This window comes from Rhinatrema bivittatum, chromosome 3 (genome assembly GCF_901001135.1).
Source record: "Rhinatrema bivittatum chromosome 3, aRhiBiv1.1, whole genome shotgun sequence".
In the NCBI taxonomy this organism is placed as follows: Eukaryota; Metazoa; Chordata; class Amphibia; order Gymnophiona; family Rhinatrematidae; genus Rhinatrema; species Rhinatrema bivittatum.
In genome coordinates, this window is record NC_042617.1 from 170,155,349 (window position 1) to 170,182,366 (window position 27,018).

The 27,018-nt window shown below is 42.6% G+C and overlaps 1 protein-coding gene across 1 annotated transcript in view; it reads right to left on the reverse strand.

Annotated features, from left to right (window-relative positions):
- The window catches only part of STRN (striatin), a 533,408-nt gene that overhangs the window by 350,569 nt on the left and 155,821 nt on the right, over positions 1–27,018 (reverse strand). Inside the window, exon 3 of the mRNA XM_029593931.1 lies at positions 15,922–15,995. Coding sequence (XP_029449791.1) covers positions 15,922–15,995 — 74 coding nt within the window. The remainder of the gene's footprint in view (positions 1–15,921; positions 15,996–27,018) is intronic.

A 27,018-nucleotide genomic window follows, 5' to 3' on the forward strand; every position in this document is an offset into this window, starting at 1 on the left:
TTCAAATCATTTGATGGCAATGCCTTTGAAAGCCACTGTAATTAAGCATCTTATCAGTAGTTAGTGATCAACAGTGTCAAAGGCAGCAGAAAGATCTAATAAGACTAGAAGAGAGTCGCCACCCTTTTCTGTGTACAAGTGCATACTGTTTGTAATGGCCAAATGGACAGATTTGATTCCATGGCCTTTCCTGAAGCTGGATTGGTAACTGTGCAGCATGTTGCTCTTCTAGAAGTCTAGGAGTTGGAGGTAAAGCACTCTTTCCACCAACTTGGACAAGGGAAGGTTAGAGACTGGATGATAAATATTTTTGAGTAAGAGCCTGGTTTCTTCAAGAGAGGTTTAACTGCCTTTTTAAGTGATTGTGGAAGAGACTTGGATTAGCATGCATTTTATTATAAGCTGTAAGAAGCAACCACTATCTATAGGCATCTGATTTTCAGATGGTTTTATTTTTTATCTTATTTTACTGTATTTAATTTGTAAATTTATTGTATTTGTAGTTAGATTTATTCAGCAATTTATATTCCACCTAATTACCAGACTCCTGTTCCAAGTGGATTACAAATAATATAAACCAAGAAACAAAGAAAAGCAACCATTAAAAACAGATACATAATCATATATTCCCATAATACATATACAAAAAGAAAAACAATGTTGAATTATTTTAAAGTGTTGTACACCATACTGACCAGGGTTTATAAGACTGAATAAATAAGCAAGCTGTTAGCCAAGGGGCTACGTCGTGATTCAGATTACAGATGAATCTGAGGGAACAGGATCTAATTGGCTCACGGACCAACTGATTCTCTGGAGGAACTTTGCCACCTCTTGTGAGAAGATTAATCTGAAGTCAAATAGTGGAATATTCTTTAGCAGGCCTAAACAGCAAACAGTTGTGTTGATCAAAGACAAAGACATAGGAGCAGCAAGGGCATCTTTTAAAGCTCTGATCACAGTCCATCATCATAGAAAGTGCTGAGGTCGAACTCAATTTTGAGATGAAAAATTAACACTAAAGAGAAATTGAGTGTTTATTTTCCTTTCCTTGAATCTTGCTAGGCCAGCCCAGACATGGATTTACAGCATCCTACCAGCAGATGAAGACAAAATCACAACTTTTAGTCATATTATCACTGCTATAAGAAGTGGTGCAGTACAAGCACTTGCCAGTATTCTTAGGTTAATGCAATAGTGATAAAAGCTCCTAGGAAAAAGCATAAAGGGAGGAAATCTTCCAAAAGAAAACCTCCTCTCAGGATTCCAACAGGGGAAAAAAAAAGAGGAGAAAAAAACAGAATCCAGAAAAAAGGAGACATGGAGAATTCTTGGGCTCCCTTCACAGAGAGAAACTGAAAACATTCTGTAAGCCCCAAGAGAACAAATGAAGTTGCAGACACTCACTTTCCAGGAGGGTTCTAGACTTCTGTATCAGGTAAGACTAAATTTCTCCTTCCTTGTCATCCTGACAGTTCAAATGTGTAGGGAATACCCAAGCCCATTCTAACATTTATTTATTTTATTATTTTTATATACCGACATTCAATCTGAGATATCACATCTGTTTACATTCAGGTACTGTAGGTATTTCCCTATCCCCAGAGGGCTTACAATCTAAGTTTTGTACCTGAGGCAATGGAGGGTAAAGTGACTTGCCCACAGTCACAAGGAGCGACAGCGGGACTCGAACCCTGGTCTCCTGGTTCGTAACCCACTGCTCTAACTAGGCTACTCCTCCTCCCACCCATGTTAACATGAAGGACGACAGGACTGCTTTAAGAACACCTGTCCCAACACACAGAATCTGCCTTGGCTAGCCCATCTAGCCTGTAATATTTATAATTTATTGTTTATTATTTCATGTCTTATCAGATACATTTCACAGTTCTTTAAGAAAAAACAATCAGGAAATTATTTAACATAGACTTAAATCAAACTGTGAATATCCATCCAAAGTAACTAAAATTAAGTAAAGAGAGTGCTGGAGAATTTAAACAGTCATGAAGCAGATAATAAAAGAAGAAAATAAAACACAAGGAATTTTCATTTCCTCCTATATATCATTTTTTATAATCAACACATTGGTAGTACTTTAAGACTGGGTATCCAGGTATTGTCTTAGCTGGGTCGCCTGTGTGAAAATATACTTGTTCCCCTGACTAATAATGATACATTGACACGGGTACCTCAATAAGAATTTTATCCCCTTATTCTGAGCCTCACCTCTCATTGCTAAAAATTCTTCTCTCTTAATTCTTGTTGTATATGATATATCCGGAAAGATCCTAATGGCCTGTCCATAAAACTTATCATTTTGGTGTCCAAAATATAGTCTCAACAAGGAGTCTCTTTCAGATAGAAAAGAAAATTGTATTATAAGGGTGGCTCTAGTATTTATACTAGTTTCAAAGATTTTTCTAACAATTCTGACAAATCTAATTCGGCTGATTATCCTTATTTTGATCATGATTATTCATTTCCTCATTTTGAGAGATATAGTATATTCTTGCATTAGCTGGTATTGCTGCCTTTGTATATTTCAGGATATTCACCAAATAACTTTTAAATAAGTCTATTGGGTTTATTAAAGAAGTCTTAGGAAAATTCAATATCCTCAAATTATTTTTTTCACCTGATTTTCTAATACTTCTAATCTCTCAAAATGGGATTTTTCAGATTTTATTAAATTCAATTGAATTTTGTCCATTTCATCTACCTTGAGTTGTACAGAATTTACTGATTCTTCTACTTTTTCAATCTTAGATTGAAGAACCAAATTCTTATTTAGCACTTCCTGTAATGTATTTGCTATATTATTTATTGATTTCTGCATAGAAACTAGCATATTTCCTATTTCTCCAAGAGTAAATTTTTTGGAGTAATAACAGAAATCCCAGCCAAGAGTCCTTCCTGGATATTACTAGCTCCTCCCTCCAATGGAGATGTAATTCCACTTTGATCCATAGAGCCCAGCTGTGAGCTCTCCGAAAAGCTAGTTGAACCAACTGCCTCTCTCTGATCACATGTTGTTAAAGAATCCATTTTGAGTTTGGGATAGACTCCAAGAGGTATCCCCACTCTGATCCCAGCTGGCGGTTCAGGAGTTATTGGTGCCCCGGGGGTCAAAGATGTTTCATGTGTCTGGGAGGAAGGACCCTGCTCCTGGTCTAAACCTCCAGCGACACCCCCTCCGGGAGTAACTATAGGAGTTTTCATAAAACAATCCTCAATTTTAGGTTAGTCCATCCTCACAGGAGTAGAAGAAAGTTCTCTCAACTTTGCTTTTCTCTTTGTATGTGGCATTTACAAAGAGAGAGCAATTCAACCCAGTACAAACAAGAATTTTATATACTCAATATCAGTCTTACCAGGAGTCTTGTGACTGAAAGTTGATAATTAAGACCGTTCCTTTCCAACACTTCTCGTGGCTGCAGAGATGAATAAAGAAAGTTCCTTGCCAGTGCCAGGTATGCCAGGCAAAGCCGCGCGCGCGGGTTTGGCAGCGCGCAGGCAGCTGCGGTGCGCCGAATTAATGCCGATTTTATGGCATCTCACCCGGCTCCTCCCCCGGCGTCCAGGTCCCGCAGGCAGGTACAAGAAAAGTTCCAGGAGTCCCGGCAGGGAAAAACAACTGCAGGAAATGCAGAGGAGCGGGAACGCCGATTTTATGGAGTCTCACCCGGCTCCTCCCCCGGCGTCCAGGTCCCGCAGGCTGGTACAAGAAAAGTTCCAGGAGTCTTGGCAGGGAAAAACAACTGCAGCCCTAGCCTGTAATATTTGATGAATGAAGTCAACTAAGTGGCCATTTACAAATGTCCTCCACAACAAATGCTGAAGACTCCACTTAAGATGCTCAAGCCCTTCTAGAATGAGCACAGAGTCTGCCAATCTTTCAACAAATATGCTGAGGAAATAGTCTCTAACACATCTTGACAAAGAGGATTTTGAGGCTCTCTCTCCCTCTTGTGAGGTACACCAAACAAACACAAACAGCCTATCGGACTTCCTAAAAGCATTCACCATTTTCAAATGCCTGAGAAGACTGCAATGAACATACTAAAAACAAAGTAATATATCCCTACCATGGAATTCCCTTTATGGGAAATCAGGAAGGCAAATTATTTAAGTTTAAATGAAAAGACACAACCCTGAGTAAGGCCAGAACTGGATGAAAAGAAAGATGCTGCAGAAAACACCAGAGATCTCAGAAATAAGGTTTGTAATTCTGAAAAACAACTGGCTGAACATATGACCACTAGAAAAACCATCTTTAAGGAAAGATCCTTCAGAGGAAAGAGTCTAAGGGCTTGAAGAGGGAACCCACAAGCACTAAGAATCAGAATAAGATCCCACTGGGGCACAAGAGACTTAAATAGGGAATTAATATGTTTAACTCTGCTAAGGAAACAGGCCACATCCAAGTGGAAAGCCACCAAAACACCTTGAATCCAACTTCTGTACAATTAGACAATCACAATTTGAACCTTAAGGGAAGTAAGGGCTAACCTTTACCCAAACTACAGCAGAGAGGCTAAGACTGCCAGGATGCCTGCATACCAGGGCAAAACAGTCAGAACTTTATAAAACATATGAAAGGACATCAGATGTCAACATAAGCAAATGTTGTTGAATCCTTACAAGCTGTCAGCAAAGTAGAAATTACCAATGACTAATCCTCTTTTCTGCGCAAGCAAACTCTCTCAAGGGCCAAGCTATATTACAACATAGAACCAGATCCTGTATCAAAACCAGACCTTGGTATAACAGGCCACAGACAATGGAGGGGAATACCAGCCTTTAGCCTCACCAGATCCACATACCACAGCCTTCTTGGAAAGTCCAGAGCCACCAGGCCAACCATCAACAGATCTTCTATTCTTCTCAGAATCCTAGCTGTGAGAGGCCAGGGAAACAAAACAAGAAGTCCCAAGGTAGTGGTCTATACACAACTCTCCCTTCCTAAGCCAACAAGAAAGGTACTTGTGAAAGCAGAGCACTCTATCAAACACCACTGCCTGTTGAGTCTGATCTGGAGGACTGGCAGGAAAAAAAAAAATCTCTATACAGCTACAGCAGCCACTAATCTTAAACGTAACAGCTTTAACCTTCATGCTTTCCCAGCCAGAAGCAGGGGAAGAGGGAAACAGTCTCAGAAGAGATCCAAGGAGAAAGCACCCACATGAAGGTTCCTCTCCAGATACTATCTGCACCTCTTGGCTCATCCAGGACTGAAGGAACCCTGGGAGCTAACTACCAGGTCCTGCTCTATCAGGAGCCCACTAGGGGGAAGTCCTGTTCAACTAGGGGAATAATTACCAAATTGTTACCTAGCAGCTAAAGGTTCAGCTCTACAGAGGAAGCAGCCAACAGGCCATTACCCTGGGATTGAAAAAAATACCGGCAAATGCCTATGCTGCACCACTCCTTATAGCAGTGATGTGACTAAAGTTGCAACGCTTCATTCCTATCTGCTGGCAGGATGGCATAAGCCAAAGTCTGGACTAGTCTAGCAGGATGACAAGGAATAAAAAATAAATATATATTTTAGGAGACTCGCGAAAACAAAATATGAAAAACACTTCCATAAGAGAAGTAAAGAAAGTCTGAACGATTTAAAAAGAGCAAAACATGTCTTTTTGTGCAAGTGAAAGACTGAGGAGACTAACTGCCACAGCTTTGTGGGAATACCCCTGCATGATCAGAAAACCACCTCAGAGTTTGAGCTCTAAGACAGCTTTTTCATCTTAGCACACTATATCACATCCCCCATTTGCATGGCTGATTACTGTCCTGCCTGTCCACAGAAAATAAACTGAATGCTCTAAATCAGTGGTTCTCAACCTTTTTTCGGTCGGGACACACCTCACAGATGGTTCTCACACGCATGACATACTGAACATGTGACCATCACACCAGGCTAAATGTAAACAAACTCTGCATTCCACAGGAACCTTCTCGACCCCCAACTATGGGTGCAGAGCAAAACTAGGACATTCCCCATTCAATTTTCCATACAAAAAAAGATATTTCTGGTGACATCTCAATAACAGCAACATAAAACACTCTCTCCTACCAGGTGCAATAGCCCTCCTTATGAAAAAACTAATTTACCACCAATGCATGTTCTATTGAGAAAACACAACAAATAATATTGATGCAAATGCCTACATACTAGTAAAATACTTCACCTTGGTCACACACATAGAATCAATCTTCACCATGTATAGAAAGACCACAAATTACAAATATGGAAACAAACTGGAATGGAAACCCAAAAAAGCCACTCTGCATTCTGTGCAAAACAAAAATATAGCATCTATCAGACTTCCAGGATCTGAAATAATGTACACAAACTAATGTGCACAAAGTTACACCTGTATTATGGAACTCAAACAGTAACAACCCTACCTATGAAAAGGCAGAACTGCAAAAATTACACCAGGCCCTAAACACCAATAGGAAAACAGAACAAGCCAAGCTGCTATAGATCCCTACCAAGAAACTATAAGCTCACAGAACACCCTTAGCTGGGTCACACACGCAGAACACAGACAGACCCTCACCAAATACAAAATAAAGTGACCATAAAGCTAAATGTTTTTGTTTTTGCATTGTTTTATGCATATAGAGTTTGGCTTCTTGCTGTTTCCAGTTCAGTTTGTCTCCACATTTCTATTTATACATTCCCCGATAAATATAAAATAATTTTAAAACTAGAATATAATAAATGTTTCAAAACAACTGATAAATGGAACATCCAATCATTAAAAATTTTCAAAATTATTAAAAATTCTCCAAATACCAATAAACTATTTCTAACAGCAGACATCACTTAATACCTAATAATTAAAATGGCAATCAATCAAGAAAGAAACTTAAAAAGCCACCTTTACTTACCCTCTCCAGTAACTCTCATACCCCTTTCAATTGTAGGCCAATAGCACATACCAGAAGCAGCAAGGGCTGCTGAAGCTCTGTCCTCACGTTCTTCTTCCTTAGGGCCCATGGCTAGTCACACACACACACACACACCAGTCACCTGCCTGACCAATCTCTTTCACACACACACACACACACACACTAGTCACCTGCCTGACCAATCTCTCTCACACACACACACACACACACACCAGTCACCTGTCTGACCAATCTCTCTCTCACACACACACACACACACCAGTCACCTGTCTGACCAATCTCTCTCTCACACACACACACCAGTCACCTGTCTGACCAATCTCTCTCTCACACCCACACACCAGTCACCTGTCTGACCAATCTCTTTCTCACACCCACACACCAGTCACCTGCCTGACCAATCTCTCACACACCCACACACCAGTCACCTGCCTGACCAATCTCTCTCTCACACCCACACACCAGTCACCTGCCTGACCAATCTCTCTCTCACACCCACACACCAGTCACCTGCCTGACCAATCTCTCTCTCACACCCACACACCAGTCACCTGCCTGACCAATCTCTCTCTCACACCCACACACCAGTCACCTGCCTGACCAATCTCTCTCTCACACCCACACACCAGTCACCTGCCTGACCAATCTCTCACACACACACACCAGTCACCTGCCTGACCAATCTTTCTCACACACACACACACACCAGTCACCTGCCTGACCAATCTTTCTCACACACACACACACACACCAGTCACCTGCCTGACCAATCTCTCTCACACACACAACCAGTCACCTGCCTGACCAATCTCTCACACACACACACACCAGTCACCTGCCTGACCAATCTCTCTCACACACACACACACATCACCTGCCTGACCAATCTCTCTCACACACACACACTCACACACCAGTCACCTGCCTGACCAATCTCTCTCTCACACTCACACACCAGTCACCTGCCTGACCAATCTCTCTCTCACACACACACACCAGTCACCTGCCTGACCAATCTCTTTCTCACACACACACACCCAGTCACCTGCCTGACCAATCTCTCTCACACACACACACCCAGTCACCTGCCTGACCAATCTCTCTCACACACAACCAGTCACCTGCCTGACCAATCTCTCTCACACACAACCAGTCACCTGCCTGACCAATCTCTTTCTCACACACACCAGTGACTTTCCTGAGCAGTCTTGCTCTCACACATTTCTCTTACTTATACACACATTCTGACTCACTCTGTCTCACTCATTCCCACCCACAGCACACATAGCAGCTACAGCACAAGGTAGCCGGTATGCGGCTATTAAAAGCAGAGTCCTGACCGGCTGGAAACTGCAGCAGGAGCGACCTCCCCAGCCCCATAGCGCTAAGAAGGCAACACTCAGCTGTTTTGGCTTGTGCTGCGATCGATCGCTGCAAAGAGCAATCGGCTGAGATTGTAATTTTATTCTCTTCTCCCCACCCCAGACTTTTTTTTTTTTTGCAGTTTATTATACTTTTATATTTTCTTGCAGGTGTTGCGCTGGCGAGAGAAAGGGAGGTCGGAGCCAGAGGGGAGGAAAGCAGCACTGTGCTCATGCAGCAGCAGCATACAGGCATAGGCCTTTTCTTCTTCCCGCATGCCCAGTAGATATCACTTCCTCTTCCGGGCCACAGGGGCGGGATGAAGAAAAGGTCACGTTCCTGTTGCCAGCTTCCACAAAACACTGCTGCCATTCCCCTCGGGGCTTGAATGTGCTGATAGCCCGGGCAGGAATGGCAGCAGTATTTGTCTCGCTGGGGTGAAAGGGGGGAGGGGGAGAGCAGCGGGTGCATGACACACCTGCCAGTGCCTCGTGACACACTGGTTCAGAACCGCTGCCCTAAATGACAAGTTTAACTCAACCATTCTTACAGTTACTCAATGAGCACAGAGGCTACTAAAGCCTTGTGAGTGGGGACATCTTTCTTATTTTCCTGATTTATTGCAAGAGTACATTCCACCCTGTACCCTCCAGTCCAATTAATCTTAATTGTTCCAACTTGTAAAGCTACATGTCTTCAGAAATTTCAGCATCATGCTTTTTCCATTGCCAGTTGAACTTAAGCAACTATGAGCAATTTACGAAAAAACTGAAGGCTTACTTATTTTGGAAACTTTTTTCATTTAAGTAAGTGATGCCTGTGTTCATTGCTAACTGTCTTGTGTTAAGTATGTTTTGGGTGTGTATTTTAATATGTATATTTTGTTATCCACTTAGTATGGCTGTTTTTGGGATAGCTGGAAAATAAATTCAGATAAATCATGCAAGCCATCCATGCTCACTCTTTCAAGAGCAGAGGCAAGGTCAGATAATGAAAATAAATACAAGGCATGGACAAAGGAAGCAAAAATTAGCAATGCTGCAGATCATGGGGCAGGCAGATGGAAACCAGCAGGCTTTAACTCCCAAGCACTAACTGGGTTAATGCCAGGTTGGGGGGGGGTGGAGACATATCATCCAGCAAGGCCATGGAAACAGATGGCAAGAAGTTTGGGCTATAGCCTCATTAATTCCAGGCAACAGCCTCATTAGCTTTATTGGTGCTTAGATTACTACCAAGCTTCCTGATAAGAGATTGGTGAGAGGAGATCATGCAAACTTGTATGCTCATCTACTTAGTACAGGAAAACAACAAAAGCTTATTTAAATAAGAGAAATCCTAAAAACAGTCAAACTTCCACAGCTGCCACAGATCCTTAGCAATATAGACCAAATCATCTAAGCAGAATTGATAGCCCAATTGGACTGACATCTACTTCCATACCTACAGAAAGTCTACACCCTCTTCCAAAAAAGTTCACCTTTTGTTTGTTGCCTTATAACCTGGATAATGTTTGCTCCACATATCCACACATCCAACCCCATAACCACCAAGTGAAATTTATATTTCAGAATTCCTTAGAAAATGAAAAGTTAAAAACATGGAATAACCTGTTTGCATAAGTATCCAACCCCCCCCCCCCCCCCCCCACACACACACACACACACACACACACTTTATACTTCTGTAGCAAGCCTAAATACTTAAAACTGGTGTAACTAATTGCTTTTGAAAGCACACAAACAAATGACTTGGCCCCCACCTATGCTAAATTATACTGATTCACAAAATAGGGTTAATTTAGCAGTTCCAGTTGGTTCTTTCTACTTGGAAGTGCATTTCATTTCAAAGTAAAGACCAACCATGAGCACTGTAGGATAAACATGTTCTTGTTAAACAGGTTGTGCAGCTCAGCTTTCTGGCTCCCTGTCAGGAATAAGGCGGTCTGAACAACCGCCTACATGCCAGGGACAGGACAAGTCTGACTGGGTAATAGCAACTGTTGAAACATAACATGGGGGGATAGCGATCAATCATTTCTCTCTCGCACGCACACTTGTTTACGGCACAGTATAAAAGAGCAGGACTTTCCAGTGTCTGGCGGGAGTAAGATTTTGCCTCTATAGATGTATAGAGTGCTGGACACTGAAAACCCCCTTCTCGCCTTTGCTGACCTGACGACTCCTCGATACAAGGCTGATGACACGAAGGGTGCTGGATGGCATATGCAATCATGTGGTATGTAAATAACTTTCTGTAAATAATGTATATTACCATGTCGTCACATTAATAAATGATGTCATAGATATTGTGTCAGAGTACCTTACTCTCTCATTCCCAACATTTGGCGTCACTGAACAGGATGTCTCTATTTAAAAGGAAAAACGGAAGAGAGACATCCGAACCACCAAGCCCGGTGGATCAAAAATTCCCGGATGGGAAAAAACCCCGTATAAAATGTTGGCCCAGGAATGGGCTACGAATACAGGGCTCGCGGAGGCTTGGGATATAGGAAGAGAACCTTTAGATATTGTAAATCAACTCCAACAGGTCCCCGTAATATTTTAGTTTACTGAATTACACGCACAGGACACTGGCCTGTGCGCGCACCGGGGAGAGCGGGCGCTCACCCGCTCACTTTACTGTATCGACCTGATTGCCTGAGGTACGCAGCCACCACAGTTAGGCATTTGGTGAAAACGCAAGGGGCAGAGGCCAACCCAAAAGGCAGCACCATGTACTGGTAGTGGGCCTTCCCCACCACGAAGCGAAGGTATTTTCTGTGGCCGGAGAAGATACCTATGTGAGCGTAAGCTTCCTTGAGATCGAGGAAGCAGAGCCAGAGCCAGTCTCCTCTTTTGAGGAGAGGGTATCAGAGTGCCCAGAGAAACCACCTCAAACTTTTCTTTTAAGAGAAATTTGTTCAATGCCCTGAGGTCGAGAATGGGGCAGAAGCCTTTGTTACTCTTCAGTATGAGGAAATACCTCGAACAGAACACTCTACCCTGCTGAAGGTGAGGAACGGGCACTACTGCTCCTGCTGTGAGAAGAGCGGAGAGTTCTGTCCGAAGTATGACCTGCTGGGTGGATGAACCCCACAATGGTCATGGGGGAAAGTTTTCTGGAAGCAGTCTCAAATTGAGGCAGTACCCCGGGCGAACTATGGTGAGAACCCATTGGTCCGAAGTGATGGTCCTCCAGTGGTGGGCGAAGCTGATCAGCCTGACTTCTACTGGGGGATCCGATGCCGGGGGTACATTTTACTGACTCGTGCTCCCTCACCGCCAGCCATAAACTCATAGCTGGGGTGCTGGCTGGGGCCTAGATGTCTGCTGTTGACGGGAGCGGCCCCTGGAGCTCATGCGCAGCATGCAAGCACGAGAGGTGGGGGTCTAATATTTCCACTGCCTGTAAAAGGATTCCCTGGAACTTAGCTTGAAAGAATTCCTGGCAGAGGAAGAAGTGTCTGAAGTGCTAGCGGAGAGCTGTTGGAGGGTTTCATGGTGTGTCCAACTGTGCATGGGAGGTCAGCCAGCTTCTCCTGCACCTCTAGATGGAGGTCGGAAGCCCGGAGCCAGGTCATTCTACGGGCACCGATGCCCATGGCAGCTACTCGGGCCGCTGTCTCAAACACATCCTAAGTGGATCTCACCTCTTGTTTGCCAGCCTCCAGACCCTGCAGGACAATGGCAGAGAGTGACTCCTGTTGTGGCAAGCTCCCTGCGAGGTCCTGGACCTGCTTCCACAGATTTTGGTTGTATTGGGTCATATGCAACTGTTAGGCAGTGAAAGACCTTTCTGCCCAAAGCATCTAGCTCCCTATGTTCTTGTCCTGGAGGGGCAGAGGCATGGGTGTGGAAGCATTTGGCCTTCTAAAGGGCGGACTCCATGACCACAGACTGGTGAAGGAGGTGATGACTCTCGAATCCCAAGGCCTGCTGCACCAAATAGGTGGCAGCCGCCTTTCTACTGACTGGAGATATGGAGATTGGGTGTTCCCACATCTGGAGGATGAGATCCTTCAGGATGTCATGGACAGGAACTGCCACAATTTCCTTAAGAGCATCAAACTGGAGTACTTCCAACATCTTATGTCGCACATCCTCCTCCATGAGGAGTTGAAAGGGAATAGCTTCGGCCATGGCCCTGATGAACCCTGCAAAGGAGAGGTCATTTGGGGAGGGGGGGGGGGACTGAAGCTTTTCCTCAGTGGGGAAGGCTCGGAGAGAGGCTCATCCGAGAATTTGGACGAAGACTCCGAGGAATCATCCCACTGGTCATAAGGGCCTTCTCCACTAAGGCCATCGCTGGGCTTGTGCGAGGCCAGTGGAGAACCCTAGACCTGGGATCCGAAGGTTTTGAGGGCACTGAGGGTACCATGGGAATTGGGAGGCCAGAGGGCCCGGGCAAAGGCTCAGGGAACTGAGGCCTTAGAAACTCGAACCAGCCACATCTTCCTCCTTGGAGGATCCAATAATGAGGATCACTCCCAAGGGGGACATCAGTGGCCACTGGGGAAACAAAGGTCCTTCGGACTCCGGTTGCATCAGGAGGGTGCCAAGAAGGACATCTGGACGCTCGAGCAGGAGCGCCAGAAAACACGGTGGAGGCGGCTCAATGCTCCACAGAGCTTGGAGCACCACGCTCTGCACCCTGAGGCCAAACTCCTCCTGGAAGTCCTGTGAAGCCAGGACTGAGGGAGGGGGATGAGGCATCACCGGTGCTTCCTCAGTCCTCCAAGGAGGCACTATGCCCGGCACAGATATCGGTGGGGGAACACCCGGGACTCCCGTGTATATCGGAGGAAGGGGCCACCGAGCCACTGGGTCATTTCGGTGGCGGTACAGCAGCCACCGATACCACACCGGAACAGGAGCCATGTGCCAATGGCGACCAGTGTTTATGCTTGCAGGATCTCCCATGGTGCTTGACCTGGTCTTTCCCCAGTGCCGAGGAAGTGGAGGATCCCGATGTCCTGGAAACCGGTGAGATCATGGAAGATCAATCACCGCTCCCTCAATCTTTTGAAGATGAAGTCAGAGGAGTAGCAAGAGGGAGCATATTGAGCGTCTTCCCTAGACTCCCGGGTGTCAAGGACTGACACGGGTGTGGATGGAGCAGACTTTTTGGAACTTAAAACTTTTTCCATTTTGTCAAGGTGTACGTGACAGCCTTTGGAGGTCATCTAGTCACACAGCTGACACCCTCTGACATCGTGCGAGGCCCCAAGGCACAGGATGCAAACCTCATACGGATTCGTGATGGACATGGTCCGCGGGCACTGGTGGCACCGCTGAAAGCCGGACGCCATGAAAATTAACTGACGCGCGATCAATGACTGGGAGCCACTGAGAAGTGGGATGCCGGGAATCAACTGCGAAAAGGAAGGAAAATGTTTTCTACCTACCATGCTGAGGAGAGGCACAGACCGTGAAGGGGGACCTGATGGAATGGGAAAAATCCTGATTTAGACACAAACGAGAAAGAAGCACAGCTCCAAGAACTGCGAGGCAACTGCACTGCAGAAAAAGAGACTGAAGGATAGTGGCATGCTGCGCATGCTCAGTGTGCCAGTCAAAGTTTCTAGAAACTTTAACAAAAGTTTTCCGTACTGGGCTCCATCAAATGATGTCACCCATATCTGAGGACTATCAGCCTGCTTGTCCTGGGAGAAAGGCACTTAGGCTTCTTATTTACTGGTATCATGAGCGGTAACTGTGCGTTTAAACAGCTCATGTTGAAAAATTATGTACACAAATTTCAGGTGCCCCTGAAGTAAGCGCAGCAAGGCATATGCCTAACCAGAGCGGATTATCACATAAAAAATTATGCACACAAACGTCGCACCTATCACAGTGCATAAAACGTGTGCAGAGCTGATGCACTGCACACACAGACGTCCTATAGAGAGCATTAGGATGTACAGAAGTGTGTGAAAACGCTGATGCAGCCTACCATGTGGTGCACAGAGAAAAACCCAAGTGCAAGGCCTAGTCCATCGGGACCGCTCAACCCGCCAGGCTGCTCAGGTCCTTTAACCCCAATGGGAGCGGGAACAACATCGGCATGGTGTGCCGAGCATGGAGACCAAAGAAAGGCCTAAAACACCCTGTCTCTGTAGGTAAAACTTTTTTTTTTTTTTTTTTTTTTAAAACATACCAGAGCTCAGCACTTATCAGCTGAATACAGAGACTGTCTCTGGCTGTGGGGGGAAGGGCAATTGCTGTCACTTCCACACTCAGCCTCCTGCACCCGCTGCCTTTCAGTCACACAAGCAGCTAAGTCCACGCCGGGAGACAGCTACTGGATCAAGGCACACCTCTGAGGGACTACGGAAATCACCTCAGGAATTTCTCAACAGGAGAGCGGAGCTTTCGCTTCTTAATTTAAAATTCTCCTTCCAAAATTCAGAGCAGTCCCCATAGGGAGATGGCACATCCACCATCTGCTGGAGATGGAGAATACTGGAGGGCAACCAAAAACAGAGATCTCAGTAGACAGTCTGCAGTACTGCACCATAAAATGAAGCAGGGAGGCACCAAAAGGCCAATGGCATCTTTGAAAGAGCTACAGGCTTCCATGGCCAAGATTGGTCAAAGTGGGAATGTGACAATATCATCCCAAGAACTCCACAAATCTGGTCTGTATGGTAGGATGACAAGAAGAAAGCCATTACTCAAGAAAGCCCACTTTGAATCCTGTTTGAAGTATGTAAAGGAACACTTAGGATATTATAGCCATGTGGTAAAACGTTTTGTGATCTGACTATACTAAAATAGAACTTTCTGACCTGAATGCAAAGCATTTGGTGCAAACCCAACACAGAACATCACCTAGAAAACACCATCCCTATTGGGAAACATGGTTGAGGCAGCATCATGTTATGTGGATGTTTCTCATGGGTAGGGGACTGGAGAATTTGTGAGGACTGAAGGGACAATGAATGAAGAAAAGATTTTTAAAAAGTCCTTGAAGAAAGCCAAAACTGGGAGGAAATTTCAGCTTGCAGCATGACAACAACCAGAAGCATAGAGCCATAGCTATACTGGAATAGATAAAAGATAAAATGCCCTTAAGTGGCTCAGTCTGAGCACCAACCTTAATCCAATTGAAAATCTACGGCACAATGAAGATTACTGTCCATCAATGCTCCCCAAAGAGCTTAACAGACCTTGAAAAGTTTTGTAAACAAAAATGGTCTAATACTGATAAATCTAGATGTGCAAAGTTGGTGGAGATCTATCACGACAGGCTCCCAGCTGTAACTGCTGACAAAGAAGCTTCCACCAAGTACTGACTCAAGTGGGTGGAGACATCCAAGTGGATTTTAGTTTGCTTCTTGATACAAGTATGCTGTCCCCAATAAAACAGTTTTGGCTTCTAAAGTATGGGGCATGGTGTGTTGAATAGAAAACAAAATCCTCATTTAAATACATGCAAATTCGATGCGCAAATGAAAATGTGAAAAACTTTCACGGAGTATAGACTTTCTATAAGCACTGTATGTAGATAGCTTCACACCTTCAAACCATATACATTCCTAACAGTTATACTATGCTACTAAACACCTGCAAAGCAAACAGCATGAAAAAAAAAAAAGCACAATATATAATTTTTGTTGCTGTCAAAGAATCTTACCAGAATCATAGTTTGGAGGCTTCATATCTCCTTGATTCAACTCTGTCCCATATTTCAACTTGTGATACTTGGCTCTGCATATAAGAGGAAAACACAAATATATACATTAATGAGTGCATGGGATGGAAATATTTATTGTATTGTCTAGCATATTAAGCACCTCAACATTTACTATTAAAAAATATTCTGAAGAAAATGTATCAAGAAGCAAAGAAATTTCTTAATTTTCAATCACCACAGTACACAAAAACATTTTTCACCCAACTGTTTTCTCCTGTTGCTTTGGGCTTCTAGCTCAATCACAACCAACTTCTGTAGAGCTAAAGTATTCTTAGCCTTCATTTGCAACTATTCAGCGTCCCCCCACCACCACCACCACTTTTATATTCCCCTCCTGACTCAGACCAGCCATCATAGCAACAGACCTCACCCAAGGGCCACAACTCCCTCCAGAACCTAGCTAACATGGCCACCAGGTGTCACCACTAAATGATGGCAGATACTCCCTCCCCTCTGGGGAAGCATCTCAAGCCAGCTTGAAGAGCCAAAGCCTGGTCCAGGAATCAAACCCAGGTCCTCCACATGATTGTGCAGCACTTACACCGAGTCAGCTGCTGACTACTTAGTTTATAGCATTTCAAGAAAACATACTTTCCAATATTAAAGCATTGTACCGTACCAGAAGAGCCAAAACATGTTCATGGATAAAACATTGTCATGCTCTGGGGGATGAGAGCCCTTGGGTTGCTTCTAAGTTGGTGCAGCCTGGGGCATGTGAACACAGACCAGGCCCTAGAGGTGGCAGCTGACATGCCACAAGGAAAGGTCTTCTGCCTGGCCAGTCCCCTCCCACTTGGACTGAGCCTGGAGATTCTGGCAGCCAGCAGGTCTTATCTGGCAGGGTACAAGGATGAGGAGACAGATTGACAGGACCAAGGAAGGCAGGCTGGAGTCTGGGCAGGCAGAGTTCAGGCACCATCAAGCATCAAAGCAAGTAGAGATCAGGCAAGGTTGGTGTCTAGGCAGGCAGAGATTAAGCAATAGAAGAACAATCCACGGAAATTTAACTGGAAGGCATGGCAAGGCAATGCAGGGCAGGAGAACTAGGCAGGACAAAGAGGCATGGCAAAGTAGGATAGAAGCAAGACTAGGCAAGACAGGACAAAGCAGAAGCAGTAGCAATGCAGTATTGACCACTAGCACATGAGGACCTGCTGCAGAAGTGCTGCATTGTTGCAGAGGACATGGTTGCAGAGGACTTTCTTTTATACCTAGACAGGAGGTAGTATCAGCCAGCGCCCCAGCAAATCCTGGCTGCAGGGCCTATAAAGGAGCTCCTAGTTGCAGGAAGTACTCTACACAGCCCTTGGATGCTGCACGAGGCAGGATGCTATTCCAGAAGCGCTTGGAAGTAAGAGACGTTACATAGAAGCATGAGGGTTCTACTCAGAGTTCATATAACCAATGAAATTGGATTTCTCATATCTTCCCCTTCTATTTCTGTTTCACTTATTGATGTTCAAAACTAATAATGAAATTCCCAATCAGCTGAGGCAGCTGACTGGCTTCAGAGATCTTTGAAACATCATCCAACAACAAAAAGGAAGTTCCATGTCTAACAATAAATGGTGTTACAAACATTTCATTTTGAGCCCCATCCTAAATGGAAAATACCACTATCAAGTTGTTACCTGTAACTTGTTTTCCTCATGGACAGCAGGTTAAGTCAGACATGCAGATGTTTTTGCCAAATATACCAAGATAAGGATGTGTCTTAGCTACTGCTAGAAAAGCCCAGAAGGCTTTTGTACATCTGTGCAATTTGGAATTGATAGGAAAACGTTTTTTTTTTTAAACTCCAAGAGGTGGTGGGAAGGTATATGTGATTGGCTTATCCCACTGTTGACAGAGAAAACTAAAGATAAGCAACTTTACTTTCTCAAAAAGACATACAAAGTCTATCCCATATGCGAGGATGTTCAAGCTAAGGGTTTTGGAAGCTCCCTTTTTCCACTTCCTCCTCAAGTATTTTTGTGGGAAGGCATTGAAAAAAATGTATTATCAATTTTTAAACAGATTTTACATTGTTTCTATACCGCTTTTCCGACCAATCAAAGCTGTCAACTAAGGCTATGTACATGAAAAGTTTCTACTCAATACAAATAAATACAAAATAAGAATTGACAATGTCACCATGGTATCACCACCTAGGATTTCACCTTACCCACTTCATGGGAAAAGCCAGCATTTAACTTTCTTGTGAAATGTAAAATTAATTTTCAGCCTAGTATCTAAAGGAAGGTAGTTTGCCCTAACTTACTATCCTGACAGAATTCAGAGTCTAGACACAAGTGGGAGGTAAATGTATGTACTGAACTCCACCATAGCAGCTTTACATGCATCTTCAACAAATGTACAGCCAAAGTGAGTAGGGGAAGAAGATGCCATTGCTCTACCATCTTTTACATGGCCTTTAAGTGAGGCCTTTTTAACTGAAAACAAATAAGACATTCTGAAAAAGCCTATCTGCAATTGTACAATTTGTAACAACCAATCCTGGTCTTTTAGGATCATAAGAGACAAACAGCTGGGTAGGTTTTCTATATCCCTTGGTTCTGTCCATATAAGGAAATATTTTTCATAATCCAAAGCATACCAGGTTGTTTCAGCCTTATTTGTATGAGGTCTGGGGAAGAATGCTTGAAGAATCAAAAATTTAATGAAAACGAGGCCAAAGAAATTCTGGATGCATACTCAAAACTACTCTGTTGAATTGTGTTTAGGGTGGATAAGTTACTAATGCCTGATGCTTGTAGACTTCTGGTGGAAGTAAGTGCTGCTAACAAAAAAAACTGTTAGATACTGGAGACTACAAGTACCTATAGGTCAGAAGGAGGTCTCATCACATGATTCCAAGTGCAGGTTGTTTCATAGGTGGCTTTAAATGAAGTTCATAAAACAAGCCATTAGTGGATGGAAGGAAATCATTTTCCTGCCACCTGATTAAGTGACTAGAAAGCTAAGAAGCACATTGAATTTATTTTTAATCCTGATTCAGAAAGATGGAGCATATAATCCCCAATTTTTCTGCAGTACAGAAGCAGCATAAGCTTCTGCATATACATCAGGCTTTGTTAGAACATCATTTCAAACATATGTTAGGACATCTTTTTTGAACTACAATTAGGACTTGTTTGGACAACACATTGAACTGGGATTTAAGGCACCATTTGTAATCTTCTTGAAAGAAACCTATATTTTGTGTGGAATCTGATTTTATGGGGTATGTGGTATTATGTATGTGAAATTGCTGTATTTATTTTTATTTTATTTATACAATTTTTGTATACTGTTGCACAGTATTTCCATCACCATGGTTCACACAACATACATAATATAAAATTAATACAAAATATTGACGTTATTGCAGAAACATTAAAATACTACAATTAAATAGAATTATAAAATCTTAAAATTACTTCTAAAATTCTAATCTAATATATTCTACTAAAATTATGGACACAAACTCCTTATGTGCCTTCACTCTCAAATGCCTTGCGAAACTACTATGTTTTTAATTCCTTTCTGAACAACTAACTCCTGCTGAAGTCTCAGATCTGTTGGCAACTGATTCCAAAGTCTGGGTCCTGCAACTGACAAGGAACGATCTTTTACATCGCTTAAATGGGCTGATCTTATATCAGATATTAACAATGCTTTATTTGCAGATCTTAGTGCTCTTTGCAGGACATGCAATCTAATGGTTCATTCAGTCATTTCTCCATATGTATGTAGAAGTACTTCATGTGAGAGTGACTGGATGAGGTTATTTATTGGTGGGTTTTTATGGGTTTATGTATACATTTGGTGTAAACATCGGTAACTTGTAAAAGATAGCAAATTACGGATACCTATTTTTAAAAAATTCTGCAAATAGTTAAATATTTATGATTGAAAATTGATATATATATATATATATATATATATATATATATATACTTACCCCTGGTGGTTTATTACATTAATATATTGGGGAAGTGAGGTCTGTTAAGGCCAGGTTGGGTAGTTCTTCATTTTACCAAAGCACTCCTTTTAAAAATGTAGTGTTAGAGCTGTAGATGTACTTATTGTTCTGCTTCCAGTCATTAGTTCAAATTTGATCATGTTATGATCACTATTGTTAAGTGGCCCCATCACCATTACCTCTGCCACCAAGTCCTGTGCTCCCTTAAGAATTAGTTCTAAAACAGCTTCCTCGCGTCGGTTCCCGTAAAGTGTCATTTATTCCATCGAAGAATTTTACCTCTCTAAAATGTCCTGATGTTATGTTTACCCAGTCAATATTGGGGTAACTGAAATATAACTCAAGGAAAGAGTCAATAGGTCAACCACAAAGACCAAATATACACACAAAAATGTGGAACCCAAAGTAATATTAAAATATTATTAGCCTAAGAAGGTGTCAGCAAGCCTGACGTGTGACTAAACAAGACACCAACCGGTCTTCTAATCATTCACCTTCATCATACTTTAATGCATTCAAAAACATTTATATATTTTTTATATTTTCTTAAAAATAGTCCTCCATCCTAAGCCGATGTTATAATTTGCCCCTTTAATAGGGCCATATTATACTTGGATTTAAAGAGTCTATCCTTTAATTTTATTCATTGTGTTATGCCAATTTATAATTTTTTTTCTATTGTGAAATGAACTTAACACTAACTTTTAACTGTATAATTTACTTTTGTTTTAAATTAAGTGTATAACATCACCTTGGGTCCTTTTGGAAAAGACATTGCCAAATAAACTACTGACATATGTTTTTGCTCTGAGAAACACTGAAGAAAATAAAAGTTGGTTTTGCCTGTGAAGTCAGATCTGGCTTCTTTTGCTTATAATGCTGTAGGTCTTGTTTTCTTCTGTTTAGGAAGGCAAGTTGTTACTGTGGGGCATATCGTTTTTTTATGAGAGAAAGAGTCCTTTATGAGTGAATATTTGGAACCTCTTAGCAGGATGCAAAACGTCCAAAATTGCCATAAATGATGTCTGCAATATGGAGGCATGGTCATTAATGAATTTCAGAATTTCCTTAATTTTGTTGCCAAAAAGATATTCTCTTGTATATGAAATATTCACTAACCATTCATGAATCTTATGGGCCTGAAAGCTTTAAACCAAGTCATACTAATATCTATGAAAAGTGCAAACCTTGGTTGCTATACTAAAACTATTGGAAGCATATCTTAAAGAAGATATTTTCCACATGCGTCTTGCTTCTGTAAATGGAGGGCATCTGAAAATTTATGAAGCTGCTCCATAAAAGAGCACATATACTGCACCATAAAGAGCTGAAATGTGATAAGTATAGAGCATAGTCTTAAGACAGCACCCTGCCAAATATGTCTAAAGTATGGCAGGAGACTGACTGAATCTGAAGTATGAGTGTCCAGTCTTCCCTTCTTGGTCAAGATAATTGAGAAAATTTGCTTTTCTTAAGCACTGCAGTTTTTGGATTCTTCCAATTTTCTCCATTTGAAGCAGTCAGGATTCCGGTGTAGAGGAACAGAGAATTTTACTAAGTTTAATGGAAAATATCAGGAGGCAAGTAGATGTGAGAGTTCACATGTTGATCCTTCTTGATTTAACAGCATTTGACATGCTGGACAACAAGTTGTTACTTCAGTGTCTGGGAAGGATAGCCCTTGAAATAAATGTATTTAAATGGTTTACCTCATTTTTGGAGGATACATCTTATCAAGTAGGTTAGACAGAGAAAAGCTCAGGAGCTGTTCAAACTGCCTATGGGGTTTCTCAATAATCAATATTCTCTTCTCCCATTATACGAGGGTAAGTCAGTAAGTCACAAACATACATGGGATTAATATTCATGAAATTTATTTAAATGCAAAAGATGAATTATTTACTGTGAAATATACAGAATACACTCACAAACAGTTTTTCTGGAAAAACCAACTACTTTTCAACGTAATCGCCGCAAACATTTATACATTTGTCCCAGCATTTGAAAAGTCCGTCAAAACCTTCTGCGTAAAAGTCTTTTGGCTGGCATCGTAACCAGCGCTTCAAATCTTGTTCCACTTCTTCATCGCTGGTGAAATGTTTACCACCGAGATGGCTTTTCAGTTTGCCAAACAAGTGAAAATCGCTGGGTGCCAAATCCGGACTGTATGGTGGATGTTGAAGAAATTCCTAGTACAGGTTCGCAATTGTCTGACGAGTCTCATTCGAAGTGTGTGGTCTGGCATTATCGTGAAGAATCAGCACTCCTCTTTTTTCCAGATCTGGGCGTTTTCTACGAATAGCTCCTTTAAGCTTTAATAGAGTAGCACAGTAGGAAGCCGAATTAACAGATTCACCACGCTTCTGAAAACTGGTTAAGAGTATCCCATCTCGGTCCCAAAACACAATCAACATCACCTTTCCTGCAGAAGGCACAAGCTTGAACTTTCTCGGTGTCAATGATAGTGGATGCTTCCACTGCATGGAATCATGTTTCGCTTCTGGTTGATAGTGGTGCACCCACGACTCGTAACAATACGTGCCATCACTGATTCACCTTCGTTTGCATAATGGCAGAGATTTTCCAAACAGACACCCATCCGGTTGTTCTTATTGTCTTCGGTGAGCTGTTTGGGAACCCATCTTGCACAGACTTTGCGAAAGTTCAATGCATCATGCACTAAGCAATATGCTAATCCATGAGAACACCCAATTTCTTTGGCAACTTCGTCAATTGTTACCCTCCGGTTAGCACGAACCATCTCTTCAACCTGCTTCACAGTTGCCTCTGTCGCAATCTCTACAGGTCGACCAGGTCTGGTTTCGTCGTTCACGTTGGCACGTCTTGTGCAAATTTATCGGTCCAGTTATAAATTGTTTTACGTGAGAGACATTTCTCTTCATATACTGGATACATTTCTTTATGAATGTCTTTTGCCACTAAGCCCTTAGCCCATAAAAATCGGACAACAGCACGTTGTTCTTCGACCATACAATCTGTTAACACGGCAGCCATTTTCCTTGTGTACACAGCCCCTGTGCATGCACAGTTTAAATAACTATTTATGTACATAAGCACTTCTAAGGTGCTGCCATCTATGGAATATGACAGCATTACAGATATATGTTTTATTACCTTAGTAGAGAGATTTGTGACTTACTTACTGACTTACCCTCGTATATTTATACGGACCCAATGGCAGAGCTAATTGAACTCCAGACCTTTGATTCCCATATTTTTGCAGACCATGTACAGATTCTTGCACCTGATGGGAAGGACCAGGTTGTCAACATAGGAAAGCTGAATGATTGCCTGACAAGTAAACTGGTTGGGGCATTGAGAAATTACTACTTACCTAATAATTTCCTTTTCTTTAGGAAAGTCAGATGAATTCAGAACAAGTGGGTTATATTCCTCTACCAGCAGATGGAGCAAACTGATGTCACAGTATATATATATATAACCCCTGCAGTGACATCAGCCTGCCAGTATTTTCTTCAAAAGCAACTGTGGACAGACTAGGAAAAAACCTGATTAAAAACAGAGAACCATTTCAATACTCAGTCAACAGGAAACACTGAGCACAGAAAAGAATGTAATAACACTAATCTAGGGACTGGAGAGCAGAGTTGCTTACCTGTAATAGGTGTTCTCTCAGGACAGCAGTATGTTAGTCCTCACATGTGGGTGACATCGGATGGAGCCCTATCACGGAACACTTGTCAAATTTTCTAGAACTTTTGACTGGCACACCGAGCATGCCCAGCATGCCAACCCCGCATCCAGCAGGGGACCCCTTTCAGTTTAGTTTGTAGCAAAAAGTACGAGCGAAAAATAAAATAATAAAACGTAAGCGAATCCAACTTCGCGGGATGGCAGGCGGGTTTCGTGAGGACCAACATCCTGCTATCCTGGGAGAACACCTGTTACAGGTAAGCAACTCTGCTTTCGCCCAGGACAAACAGGATGGTAGTCCTCACATGTGGGTGAATAGAGAGCTACAGGATGCCCAAATAGAATGAACCAAAATCACCCAACGACGTGCAACAGGCACAACAACTGGGGTGGTTTTGGGTATGAGAGCAGCCTGAGTTTCTCAGTGGATCGTAGGCAGAAAGTTGGGTTATTAAACTGTGTCTGTTGGTCTGGCCAGAGGAGGAAGGTAGCAGTCTATCGAGCAAGCAATCCCCAAGGTGCTATTGTTTTGACCCACTATCACTGCCTTGGAGTGGGGAGGGATTTCTTCCTTTCCTGGAGCTTTGTTCCCCCTTCATGGTGCCTTGAGTTGTTCATGCCACATATTGTGCCTCTTTGACCCTCTCATACAGCTTTGGGAGGTTCATGCCACTGTTTGTGCCCTTCACTTTGGAGCCTTGGGGTATTCTGGCCACTCTTGCTGCTACTTTACTCCCTTGATAGTGCCTTAGAGAACTCCTTCCACTGCTGGTACCGTTTTGCCTCAATGTGGGTCCTCAGATTCTCCATGCCATGTTGACATTCTTGATGTGGTGTCATGCCTTTACCCTTCTGATATCTGATATTTACCAGATCATTACAAATGATTAGAAAAGCCCAATTTGGGAGTCCAAAATAGGTTACATTGCTTCTCCCATTGACTACAATGGTAAACAAATTAAACTAAAAAAAAACTTTTTTTTTTCATTTGAAACAAACCAAATGAGTGATTTTCTTATGAAACAAACAAGCCGAAACAATTTGTTTTGGCTCTGCGAATGCCTAACTAGCATTATTGCCTTCTCTTCAAAATTTGAGCAACACACCAAATGAGGATCACTATTTTAGGGAACAGTTTTTCTACCTTTTTAGTTAGGAATGGGAACATTTATTTATTTAGAGTTTTTATATACCGACATTCTTGAAAAAAATATCAAATCATATCGGTTTCCATTGAAACAGAACAATCGCGGTTATGGTGTTACATTAAAACAAGTCGTCAAACAACAAATATAGATAACAGGTATAAATAGAACAGCAAATATAAATAAATATAAACAACAATATAAAAACAAATGTAAATAACAAGTATAAATAGAACAGCAAACAGTGGTAATAGATAGCTAGTCGACAAATAACGAATATAAATAGAACCGCAAAATAGTGGTGATAGGCATTGCATGAAATAAGGAGTCAAAAGGGTATCGCTAGGAACCTGAGAATTAAATAGGGCGTAAGCGGGGGCCCTAAATGATAGCAGGTAGCAGTGAGGAGAGAGGGAAAGGAGGAGCGGGCTGAAGAACATAGGGAGGGAAGAGGAGGAAGAGGGAAGGAACAGGTGGCATTAAGTCATGCAAGGGGGAACATGCAGAGAAGGTAGGGGACAATCATGAGTCTCCATAATGTTCTGTTATGACCTTTGACCAGTGTCCGAGTGTTCTTGAGACTCTGGGAAAGCTTGTCTGAAGAGCCATGTTTTGAGATGTTTCTTGAATGTTTGGAGACATGGTTCTTGGCAAAGCTCCGGAGGCAGCGAATTCCAAAGGGTGGGCCCTGCTGTAGAAATTGCGCGTTTTCTTAAAGTGGTTTTGACCGGTGTATAGTGATCCTTTATAGGCATTTCTGATTGGTCTGTCGGATGTGTGTGGGCGGAGTAGAGAGCTTAGTTTGAGATGTGCGATGCTGTGAATGTCCTTGTGAATCATCGTCAAAACTGAAGGTGATCCTGGATTTTATGGGAAGCCAATGAAGGCCGTGTAGGATGGGTGTAATGTGAGCTCTTTTATTTGAGTTGGTGAGAATCCTAGCGGCAGCATTTTGGACCATCTGTAGGGGTTTGGTAGTTATCGCAGGGAGGCCTAGGAGAAGAGAATTGCAGTAGTCTAACTTTGTAAGGATGATAGACTGAACTACTAATCGGAAGTCACTGAAATGCAGGAGAGGTTTCAGATTTTTTAGAACTTGAAGTTTAAAGAAACATTATTTCGTTGTGTTGAGTACGAACGATTTTAAGTTGAATAGGTTGTCGAGCCGAACCCCTAGGTCTCTGACAGAGGAGGAGTGGTTGATGAATGTTTTTGCGAATTGGGATGCGCTTTGTGAGTTTAGGAGATTGTGGTTTTCATCTGGGGAGATGATGAGGATTTCAGTCTTATTTGAGTTAAGGATAAGGTTCAGGCTGGTGAGCAGGCTATTGATGGATTGTAGACAGGAGTTCCAGTGTGCCCAGGTTTTTTGCAGGGATTCGGTGATAGGAAGGAGAATTTGAACGTCATCAGCGAATATGTAGTAATTTAGTTTAAGGCTGGAGAGTAGGTGGCAGAGAGGCAGCAGATAAATGTTAAAGAGCGTGGGGGAGAGGGATGATCCTTGCGGGACTCCTAGGTTTGATTTGATTGGGAGTGATTCTTTATTATTAATTCTGACTTTGTAGAATCTATTCTCAAGGAACAATTTAAACCAACCATGAGCCTCACCTTGAATGCCGATATCTGATAGGCGCTGCAGAAGGATAGAATGATTGACCGTATCGAAGGCGGCGGATAGGTTGAGAAGAGCGAGAAGGTGGGGTTGTTTTCTTTCCAGGTTGAGAAGGATGGAGTCAGATAGTGATGATAGTAAAGCTTCAGTGTTTTGAGATTTTCTGAAACCGAACTGGAAGGGGGAGAGTATGTTGTTCTCCTCGAGGTAGTCGGACAGTTTGTTTACAATTCTTTCCATCACTCTGGAGATCAAAGGAAGATTGGCAATTGGACGGAAGTTGGCAGGGTCAGACGTCGGAAGGTTAGGTTTTTTTAGTAGTGGTTTTAGGATGGCTAGTTTTAGTTGTTCTGGAACCTCTCCTTGAGTTAAAGAGCAGTTGATGATGTCTGCTAGCGGTTTAGAAATGGTGTTTGGGATAGAGAGGAGAAGATTGGATGGTATTGCGTCCAACGGGTGAGAGGAAGGTTTTAGCTTTTTGAGGATGCTTTCGATTTCCATTGTGGATGGGGTCTCAAAGGATGTAAGGTTAAAACTCCTAGAAGATGTTGAGGTGTAGGAGGGAAGGGTTGTCGGTTGAGGGGTAGAGATGGGCTTGAGGAGGTTGGTTATCTTTTTATCAAAGTAGATAGCTAGTT